Source organism: Phalacrocorax aristotelis, chromosome 10 (assembly GCF_949628215.1).
Source record: "Phalacrocorax aristotelis chromosome 10, bGulAri2.1, whole genome shotgun sequence".
NCBI lineage: Eukaryota > Metazoa > Chordata > Aves > Suliformes > Phalacrocoracidae > Phalacrocorax > Phalacrocorax aristotelis.
In genome coordinates, this window is record NC_134285.1 from 25,858,738 (window position 1) to 25,869,506 (window position 10,769).

Sequence of the window (10,769 nt, forward strand, 5' to 3'; positions counted from 1 at the left end):
GGAGGGGCTCGGGTGGGGTGGGGACAGGTTGGGACGGGACCGAGGGCCCGGGGTGGGGGGGTGTCGGCGGGGCTGGCCCCCTTCCCCGATCGGGGGCCCCCTCCCCGCGCCCTCCTTTGTTTACATGGGCCGGTGGCTGGCGGAGGCGGGGGCGGCGCCGCCGGGGGCGGGCGGCGGGCGGGGGGAGGCGGCGGCGGCGGGAGGCGGGCGGGAGGGAGCCGCCGCGCTCGCACCAGCTGTTTCCCGCCTTGAGCCGCAGGCAGAGGCCGCCGGAGCCGGAGCCGGAGCCGGAGCCGGAGCCGGAGGAGCCGGGCCCGGCCGCCCTTCCCTCTCCTCCCGGCATGGAGTACTTCATGGTGCCGGCCCAGAAGGTGCCCTCGCTGCAGCACTTCAGGAAATCCGAGAAGGAGGTCATCGGCGGGCTCTGCAGGTGGGGCGCGGGGGGGCCCGCGGGGGGAGCGAAAAGAAATTGCATTTTTAGGGTTGGGGGGGTTGGGGAATTTTTGGGTGTGTGTGTGGGTTGGGGAGGGGGGGGGCGCAGCGCGGCCGCCACAGCCCCACCGCCCGCACGTGGTCCCGGCCGCGCACATGGGGCCGGGTGGCCACGCGTGGCTGGGAGGGGGGAGGCGCCGCCCGCCCTCCCGCGTGGGGGGGCAGCCTGTTTTTTTGGAAGGAAGGGTGTTTAAAGGAGCTTGTGTGTTGGGGGGGGTCCGGCGGGGAGTGCGTGGGGGGTGTGTGTGTGTGTGTGTTTACTGCCGGGCCTGGCCGTGACTCTGCAGCCCTCCCGGAGGAGGCGGGTCGTGGCCGGGGCTGCCGGGACATGTAGTGCGGGGAGGCGGCGGCACAAAGCCCGCGGACACGCGGGGAGGGGGGGAAGCCCCGGCGGATCGGGGGACCCCCCCCCACTCCCCAGCACTACCACGGATGGGGCTGGAGCCATGGGGCTGCTCCCGGCCAGCGGGGCCTGGCGGGGAGGCGGCGGGCGGGCGGGCCCCCGCCACGCGTGGGGGGCGGCACAGGCCACGCGGGGCGGCCCTGGGCGCTCCGGGAGCCGTGGGGCGGCACAGGGGGTCCCACCCCCGTCCCCCGCCCCAGCCCCCTGCCTCGCCGTCGGGTGGGCCGGAGCAGCCGGGCCCTGCCATGCCTGGGGGGCGGCCCGCGCCCCCGTGGGGCAGCCCAGGCCTCGCTGTGGGGCAGGCCTCAGCAGCCAGGCCCCACTTACACCTCTGTGGGGGGGCCCAGCCCCTCTGTGGGGCATCCCTGCCCCACCTCCCCACTGCCCCATGGGCTCACCTGGGGTGGGGGGCCTGCACCCCGGTGATGCTCTGGGTGTGACCCCACTGAGGCCCCCAGGGGGTAGAGCTGTGGGGCAGGGACACAGGGCAGTGGGGTGGCTTCACTGGGGTCCCCCACCTTAGTCGCTGTGGGTGGGTGGCTGTGGCCCCTTGTTGGCCCATGGACTGGGTGGGAGGACAGCCGGCTGCGGCGGGGCAAGTGCAGCCATCCTGCCCAGGGCTGGGGGGCTGTGTGGCCCCACATTGTCCCTGGGGTGGGGCAGAGCTCTGGGGTGGCCTCGCTGCTTTCCCACCGCCCCAGGCTCTGGATGTCCTGCCTGGGAGCTCTGGGAGCTGGGGGATGCCCTGCCTGCAGACTTGAGGATACTCTGTCTGTGAGCTTGGGGTGCCCTGCCCACAAGTTTGGGGTGCTGGGGGATACCCTGCCTGTGAGCTCAGTGTGCTGGGGAACACCCTGCCTGTGAAGTTGGGTATACCCTGCCTGCGAGCTTAGGGACAGCCTGCCTGCAAGCTTAGTGAGCTTGGGGATGCCTTGTCTGTGAGCTTGGGGATACATGGCTTGTGAGCTCAGGGGCACTGTGCCTGTTGACCTCAGGGAGCTCAGAGTACCCTGCCTGCAAGCTTGGGGACACCCTGCCTGTATGACCATGCCTCCCCTGCCTACGAGCACAAACCAGAGCACTAGCTGTGGGCAGCAGTGGATGCGAGCGGGCAGGGCAGGCATCTGCCACAGGCTCGCCGAGCTGCCAGCCTCCTTGCTGGGCAGCAGCAGTGCAGCAGCACCGGCTTTGACACCCCCATGGGTTTGTTTTGCACTGGCCTGGGGACACCCTGGGGGTGCCACCTGCTCCCCCAGCCTCTGTCCTGCCCCATCCCTGGTGGTGCTGGGTGCCAGGCCAGCTTCTGGATTAATGTTTTTTATCCCCTTTCCCATATTTCACTGCCAATTCTCAGGTCTCTTCCCAGGAAGAGTAGCTGGGGCAGGTTGTGGGAGGTCTGCCGGCAAGGAAGCAGGCTCTTCCTCCTTCCCCGGTATTTAAGAAACCGCTTCCGTGCTGCCCAGTCCTGGGCCTCTCTGACCCGTTACCCTTGCGTGGCTGTGGCTGGCAGTCTGACATCCCGGAGCAGTGCTCTGGACACCTTCCCGGCCCCACCAGACATCACTGCAGGGAGATAGGGGACAGACCCTGCCCATAGGAAGGGGTGACATCCCTGAGACTTGCTGGGGTTTGGCATGGTTTGGGGCTGTTTTTTGGTAGGAGCAGGGAGGCGGGTGACAGCCACTGCCGGCTGGGAGCCCTGTGCCATGATCCCACCACAGGCAGCCCTTGGTCCACGTGGCAGACAGCTGCTCCCCGCAAGTGGGGCAGACCCCCAGGCACCCATCCCAGCTCTGCATCCCCCAGGACACCCATTGGGAGGTGCATGGGTGGGATCCAGTGCATGGGTGGGATCCAGTGGATGCTCAGCACCCAGCGCCAGCCTGCACTGGGACGCTGCCTTGGCAGCTGGGGACAAACATCTTCCCCTTGGGCTGAGCGGGGATCCTTCCCTGTCCCCCTTGGGCTGAGCTGGGATCTCCCCCATCCCTGTGTATCTCGGAGGAGTTGCCATGTGTTCCCCAGTCGCAACAGGCAATGGGTGGCCTGAGAGCCTCTGAGTGCTGCCTGGGCATATGGTGGTGCTGCGACCTGGGCTTGGCTTTGCTGCTTATACCCCTGGGCTCCCAAACCTCTGTGGTTCCTCCACAGCCTCGTTGGGAGGGCAGGACACTGGGCATTGCTTTCCAGCCCAGTGTTGGCAAGGCGCTGGGTGGGATGGTCCTGTCTCCCCATCCCGGAGCCACTGGGCACCAGGGCAGGAGACCGAAGTCCATCTTATCTTGCCTCGCGCTGACAGCCCAGCCTTGTGTTTAGTCTTCGGTGCCTTGCAGCATCCCCGGCACCAGCAGCCTGACTTGCAGCTGGTGGGTGCTGGGTGCTTGCGTGCACCCTGGAGAGACCTGCTGCTGGCAGCAGTGGGGAGGTGAAATGGCTGGCGGCATGACAGGGGCTGCTGGTTGCGTTGGTTTGGCCTAATGGCCAGCTATTGCCCCGGTGCTCAGCATACTAATTGCCAGTGCTGGCCATTGCCCGGCAGGCTTGCTGTCCTCACAATCCAAAACCCTTGACTTGTTTCAAGATTCAGTTGCCTTGCTCCCTGGGCTGTCTTGCGGAAGAAGTGGGGTGTGGGTGAAGAAGCTGGACCCCCACAGCGGTGGCTTTGCTGAAGGGGCCAGTGGCCCCCACCCACGGGTGTTTGCCTTGGCCAGCGGGTGCCCTTCCCGCCGCTATCCCTGCTTGCTGCCAGCAGCATCACTGGCTCTGGGAGGCATTTCCCAGTCCATCTGCTGGACAATGGCACGGGGGGGAGGTGGTGGTGCCAGGAAGGATGCAGGAGCTGTGGCTTGGGGTGGGACGGGGGCTTCTGTGCTGGGAGTTGTCATCTGGAAGCCATCAGTGGGGTGGGAGGGAGGGAGCTGCCTTCTCAGGGCCACACACACTGGCTGGCCCCAGGGAGACACAGCTGGCCAGCTGACCCGCAGCCTCCCTTGCCCACCCAGGGGTCCCTGCCTTGCCCTGCCATTCCCTCAGCAATCCTCACCCAGGCTTGCAGCTGGCGATGGAGTTGCGCAACCCATGTCTGAGCCTGGCAGAGCTGAGGGGGATGCAGCGGGCCTACTGTTTGGTCAGTGCATCCCCCAGAGCTTTGGATATGGGGCTGGAGAAACCCACCTACCTGCTTCTGTTCTTGCCAATGCCACAGCCATTGTCCCCTCTGTGTTTTCTGTCCCTTTGGTGGCTTGACACCATCACTGAAAAGCACGAGGGAACACAGTGGGGGCAAGCCAGTGGCAGGGGTACAGCCCCCTCCTCCCTAACCCCATGACTGTCTCGCAGCTTGGCTAACATCCCACTGACGCCGGAGACCCAGCGGGACCAGGAGCGGCGGATACGCAGGGAAATCGCCAACAGCAACGAGAGACGGCGGATGCAGAGCATCAATGCTGGCTTCCAGTCTCTGAAAACCCTCATCCCACACACAGATGGGGAGAAGCTCAGCAAGGTGAGCGGGATGTCACCAGGGCCATGGCGATGCAGGACGGAAATGCTGGTCCTGCACATGGAGGTTTTTGACATTGCTTGTCTGGCAGGACAGGGCTGTAAGAGTAATTGGGGGTATTTGCATATGTTAATTCATCAATGGAGGTCTCTCCTGGGGAGGTTTCCTTGGTGGGTGTGGGTGTCCATCGCAAACCTGGTGTCCCAGAGCAGGCTGGGTGCATGTGACAACACCCCACATCCCAGGAGCAGAGTGGCGTGTGTCTGGGTGATGTTGTGGCCCCACTGCAGAGGAGATTGGGGCAAGGAGGCGGCGCTCAGGAGCCAGTCAGGTTCCCAAGATGGGTGAACGGGAGGTTCACTGTGGTGGAAATCCCAGGGGAGACCTGGGGGTGAAGCAGACCCTTGATGGAGATGCCAGGGCTGGGCAAGGAGCGGTGGTGCTGCCTCCTGGGCAGGGAGGGAACTCGGCAGGAGGGGGACTCATGGACACCGGAGTCTCCTGCCTGAGTGTGCCCCTCTTGGCTCTCCCGCAGGCAGCCATCCTCCAGCAGACAGCCGAGTACATCTTCTCCCTGGAGCAGGAGAAGACTCGGCTACTGCAGCAGAACACCCAGCTCAAGAGGTTCATCCAGGTAGCACTGCCTGCGTGCCCCAGGGATGGGACAGGAGGGAATGGGACAGTCCCAGCTGTCCGGGGATGGGATGCTGTTGCTGTTCCTTGGGGTCAGGGCAAGACCCTCCACCCTAATAAGCCAGGGAATGGAGATGTTTCACACCCTTCTGGCAGGGCAGGTGAGCCCTGTTCAACCTGTAATATCTTAACCTGGTAGGGGACTGTGGTCCCATTTTCCATTTGGGGTATCGGGGTACAGGTTGGTGGCAGCTCCAGTACTGGGGTGGCCCAGTTGAACCATGCTGGGTGTCATGGTGTGAGAAGCGGATTTGCACAAGGTTCAGGGGGTGAGGACCAGGAGGGTGAGCATGCACAGGGTGCAGGAACCTGCCCATCCCCAGGCTGCACCGTTCCTACAGATGAAGGCATCAATCCCATGTGCTGCTCATGTCCCCAGCGAGCCCCTTCCCTGCAGGGAGCTGCGTTTGGGGGTGGTGGTCGAGGGGGTGGTATCACCCAGACATGGTGCAGACAGAGGGGAGAGGATCAAGGCTGGTCTCTGTCCCCTGACGCTGCATCCCTGTGGCAGGAGTTCAGTGGCTCCTCCCCAAAACGGCGACGGGCAGAGGACAAAGATGAGGGAATCGGCTCGCCGGACATCTGGGAGGATGAGAAGGCCGAGGATCTGCGGCGGGAGATGATCGAGCTCCGGCAGCAGCTGGACAAGGAGCGCTCAGTCCGCATGATGCTGGAGGAGCAGGTGAGGCCATGCGGGGCCGGATCCCACTGCAGCGCTGCCGCCTGTGCGGCACCGCGCTGGCTGTGCGTGGGGCTGGCTCGCCCTCTAGCGGGCTGTGCCACAGCCGTGCTAGAGCCCCCTGGGAACACCGGCGGTGCCACGGTGTAATGGGCCACCTGCTCTGGCCACCTCTGCTCCATGCTTGGCCGTGGGCTCCCTGGCTCTGCTGTGTCCACCCCACGGGGACCCTGCCCAGCAGGGATCAAGGGGTGCCATGCCGGGGGCAGGCTGGGCTCCCCACTGACGTCGGGGCTCTCTCGGCTGGCAGGTTCGCTCCCTGGAGGCCCACATGTACCCTGAGAAGCTGAAGGTGATTGCTCAGCAAGTGCAGCTCCAGCAGCAGCAAGAACAGGTGAGGTTGCTGCACCAGGAGAAGCTAGAGCGCGAGCAGCAGATCCGAACCCAGGTGAGTGCGCGGGTGCTGCCCAAGCCCACCCTGGCCATAGCCCACCCATGGGGACACCCTGGTGGCCTCCCACCCTCTGAGCCATGCAGCTGGGTGTGTGGTGTGAAATACAGGAGATTGGGGCGGTTCAGTGATGTGCTTGGCACCTCCTGTCTGTTAGAGATGGATAGCAGTGTCCCAGCGAAGCTCCCACCCTCAGGGAACTGGGAAAGGGTCAGCACGTGGCCTCCCCAGTGCTCGGGGTGGCTGCACTCGTGGGCACCCCATGTTTCACAGGGGGATAGAATCATAAAGTAGTTTGGATTGGAAGGGACCTTTAGAGGTCATCTAGTCCAACCCCCCTGCAATGAGCAGGGACATCTTCAGCTACATCAGGTTGCTCATTGTGGCTCTGTAGCAGCTTCCAAGTGGCTCCATTCCCTGGTGCCAAGGGCTTTGTACAGGGAAGGTTGCTTTCTGGCAGGGAGGGATTCGGCTTGGCCCTAGCGAGCCCATGGCTTTCCAAGGCTCTGCCAGGAGGTGCCAGATGCAGTCACCCCCGACTCAGCCCTGCCACAGCGCTGTGTCCCTCCCTGGCTGGTCTCTCCCCACCAGGCATAGGTGGAGAGCAGCTCCCGCTCCAGTGAGCGGTGGTCTTGCTCCAGCTCCCGCCGGGTGTGTTTCCTCACCCTCAGGTGACGAATGGGTGTCTGTCCTGTCTGTGGGTGATGCCAGCAGTCACAACACACCACTGCCAGCAGTTGATGCAGGTCATGTTCCTCGTGCTGGAGTGGGTGGTTTGCAGGGGCGTGGAGGCCAACCGCATCTCTGGGGGTTCACCTCTCACCAGGTGACTCCTGCTGAGTCTTGGGTAACCCCAAACTGTTCCTTGCCACCCACCAGGCTGGGAAAGGGAAGTAGGGAAGCTGGCAGGCGGTGGTGCCAGGCAGACTTGGCAGGTCTGCAGGAATGGGAGCCTTCAGACTTTTCCCCTGGCACATTTGGATTTGCCAACAGTGGGGGGAGCCTTACACCAGCGAGGAGGTGAGCGCAGTGCTGGCACCCAGTCCTTGCTTGCTGCTGCCCTCGAGCTCAGCCCAGGGGGACACCGGCCTGGGGAGCTTCAAAGAGGGAGAAAAACAAGCTTCCTCCCTCCTTTGGCTTCTGCAGAGCTGCATCCCCACAAGATCCCTGCCGGCCGCCTCCTGGGGAAGTTCAGACTATTTTTAGGTGAATTCTCCTTATCTTCCTGCTAGGGCAGATCTTCCCATCTGTATTTTTAACAGGGGTCTCTGAGGGGTGCAGCAAGTCCCCAACTGTGCAGGTTGGGGTGGTGAGAGGGCTGGCACTTGCCTCTCCTGGCTTAAAAGCCCAAACCTTTCCTCCTTCGGGAATCCTTCACATTCACCTGTGCCAAAGCTAAGGTGACGGCAGCTTTCAGCTGGCATCCTCTCCTGTCCATCCGGGACGGGTGAACTGGAACTGCTGAGCTGCTGCTTCAGCTTTTCTGGACTCTCAGAGGAGTTTGGGCTCTGCAAACAAGCATGATGCTCTCCCCATTGCTGCCGTGCCCAGGTCCCTGCTGACCAGGGGGGTTTTTGCTACTATCCCCAGCTCCTGCCAACACACGCTCCCCCAGCGCCCACCCACCACCCCACCGTGATTGTACCAGCGCCGCCTCCCTCCCATCATGTCACTGTGGTCACCATGGGCCCATCCTCAGTTATCAACACAGTCTCCACGTCCCGGCAAAACCTGGACACCATTGTTCAGGTAAGGGGAGGACTGAGGAGGACGGTGGCAGGGGGGCTTTGGGGTGTCCCTACCCACCCTGTGTGCATCAGAGGGGGGAACACACGATGTCCTGATGGCCAGTGGTTGCCCTCGGCAGGCGATCCAGCACATCGAGGGGACACAGGAGAAGCAGCTGCAGGAAGAGGAGCAGAGACGTGCTGTCATCGTGACGCCGGCACGTGCCTGCCCTGAGCCCTCCACCTCCGACACTGCCTCCGACACTGAGGGCAACGACAGTGACTCCATGGACCAGAGCAAAGAAGAGCCCTCGGGGGACGCGGAGCTGCCCTGACACCCCCTGGCCGGCAGCCAGGGAGGGGAGCCAGGGCGGGGGGGGAAATGTCAGAGAATATGCTGAAATTTTTAAAAAATACAATGCGATTTGGGTCTCTTTTATGACCTTTTTCCAATACTGTAAAGCAGAGTGCTAGAAGCAGGCAAAGGTCACCCTTCAGCTCCCGGGGGGGGGGGGCGGCTCGGGGGGGTGGGGGGGCGGGTGCACAAGGGGGGTCACAACAGGACGTGGGGGGCTTGGGGTGCAGTGGGATGGCAGAAGGGGGGTGTTAGAGATGGGGGGTTGCAGCCCCCCACCTCATTTTATCAACCCCCCCCTGCTGACCCACGGGGAATCCTGCCAAGCCGTTGGCAGCCCTGGTGTTCCTGATGGCGTTCCCTTGGGATGGGGCCTTCAGTTGGAATCTTAATTTGTTGGGTTTTTTTTTTTTTCTCCTTTTTTGTGTTATTGGGGGTTTTTTTTGTGTTTGCTTTTTTTAATGTTTGGTTTTAAACGGGGGAGATGCCAAGTGACACGGCAGCAAAGGTGGGACAGGGACCCCAGCTTCGGGGTACAACCATCCTCACCATGGCTCCTGCACCCTGCACCAGGCAGGGAAAACCCCTTTGGAGAGCAAAATATTCCTGGGATTTTGCCCATCAGAGCACAGGCAGGAGGGCCCGCACATGCCACCTGCCTGGCATTTCCAATGTCTGCCTCCTCAGCACAGGGATGGTGGTTTGGGGATGGATTTTACACTCCCATCCCTGCCCCTGTCACGTCCCTGTCCCCCCATCCCGCTCCTGTCCTTCCTTTAAGCACTTAATCTGGTTTGCGGGATGAGTCAGCTCCGACGAGCCTTTCTATTTTGTGATTGTGTCGCTTGGGTCTGTCGTGGTGGGTGGGACGGTCCCCATTTTGTGCATGTCCCCCCCTTGCCCCGCTGCCCCCCGCCCGGCTGTAGGGTTTTAGGCCAGTCGTGTGTAGAGCCTTGGTGGTATTTGGTAGGTTCCCCCCCCCCGCTGCAGCTGTTTCTCAGTTCCTTCCCCCCCCCTTTTTTTTTGTATTTTTTTTTTACGATTTTCAGGTCTTTGTGTTGATTGAGAAGCTATTCTATTTTGTTAAGAAAGTGGAAAAAAAAAGGCTTGTGCCTTTGTAAAGAAACAAAATAAAGTTTGTACTTGGTTTTTTAGAAGCTCGGTCCCAGTGTGAATGTCTGTGGGGGGTGACGGGGCTGGATCTGGCCCCAGCGGGACACTGGATGTTCTTGAGGAACCTGGGACTTGCAGGTTGGGCGGGGGAGTGCTCCCGTTATTGGGAATTGCAGGCAGGGAGTGGGCAGGAGGCAAAGGCAGAAGGATGCTGGCCCTGGTGAGGTCTCCCCGCTGAGTGGCTGGACTATATGTAAAGGCTCAGCCCTGCCAGTGCTGCCCACATGTGATACGAGCATGTTGGGGCTCAGCTCGCTGCTGAGGTGGGGCGGTCTGGGACTGGTTTTAGTGAGACTGCTTGGCCATGGGGGGCTGGGGTCAGGCTTTGGGGCTGATTTCTGTGGTGCCGCAGGATGGGAGGGTGCCCCCATGGCTTGGGGAAGAGACATCCATCTCCCCCCATGGCTCTCCATGGGTTTCCTGGCTTGCCTCATGGCTATGTCAGGGTGGGGGCACCCATCTCTTTCCATGGCTTTTGGGGGGGGCACCCATCTTTTTCCACAGGGCATTCACCCTCCCTGTGGGGCACCCAACTCTTATCTCTTCCCATGGCCATGGGTCTCTCCCACTCCCCCTCCACACCATGGCCCTCTGCAATGCCCAGCTGAGGGCCAGCTCCTGCCTGCTCCCCTGCCATTGCCCCCTCCCCACCACCACAATCCTGGGGCTGGGGGCTCCCCCTACTCCCATGTTTGAGGGGGGAGCCACGCTTGGAGGGGGCTATTGTTTTTCTCCCAGTTTGGCCCCTTCCCCAGGAAAAAGCTGGGTCGCAGCTCCCCAGAGGGGATTCTTCAGTGCTGAGGATGTGCCCTCTGCCACAACCAGGCTTTGGGGACAGTGCTGGGTGGCTGTCCTCCGCAAGCAAGGGTGACAGGAGCTGGCCACCCTGTGCTTCCGGCTGTGACCATCCCCTGTGCCATGCTGCTGGCACAGTGCTTGTGACACTGGGGACACCACCAGCATGGAGGAGACATGTACCCGTGCCTATGGGGTGTGTTGCATGCCCAAGGTTGGTGTCCTGTGGTGTCTCAAAGGTGCCCCAAATCAGCCCAGGACAAGGTGTCCTGGGCTACCTGCCTTTGGAAACAGATGGGGGACACCACAGTGCTGTGATGCTCCGTTCACCCTCTGCCATGAAATCCTGCTCCTGCCAAAAAGAGACTGCCAGGGGCTGGGGACAGCCCTGATGGGCTGCAGGTGCTCTGGGGCGTCTGCTGCATGCCAGTGGGGTGCTGTGACGGCAACGGTGACCCCACATGGGCAGTGCCACCCCAGGGGCCCCATGACGGGAGGT

The 10,769-nt window shown here is 62.5% G+C and overlaps 1 protein-coding gene across 3 annotated transcripts; it reads left to right on the forward strand.

Annotated features, from left to right (window-relative positions):
- The first annotated feature begins 211 nt into the window (after positions 1-211).
- Positions 212-9,459, forward strand: TFAP4 (transcription factor AP-4). Of its 3 annotated transcripts, none has more exons than XM_075106027.1 (7): positions 212-430; positions 4,235-4,400; positions 4,933-5,031; positions 5,602-5,772; positions 6,080-6,217; positions 7,811-7,969; positions 8,088-9,459. In XM_075106027.1, the coding sequence occupies exons 1-7, from the start codon at positions 342-344 to the stop codon at positions 8,280-8,282; spliced, it is 1,017 nt and encodes a 338-aa protein (XP_074962128.1). In that variant the 5' UTR covers positions 212-341; the 3' UTR covers positions 8,283-9,459. The 3 variants fall into 3 exon arrangements, 2 of the variants coding, with proteins under 2 accessions (XP_074962128.1, XP_074962129.1); XR_012662575.1 differs by having other exon boundaries at positions 214-430; positions 6,892-7,969; positions 8,088-8,400; XM_075106028.1 differs by having other exon boundaries at positions 214-430; positions 6,080-6,163.
- Positions 9,460-10,769: the final 1,310 nt, after the last annotated feature.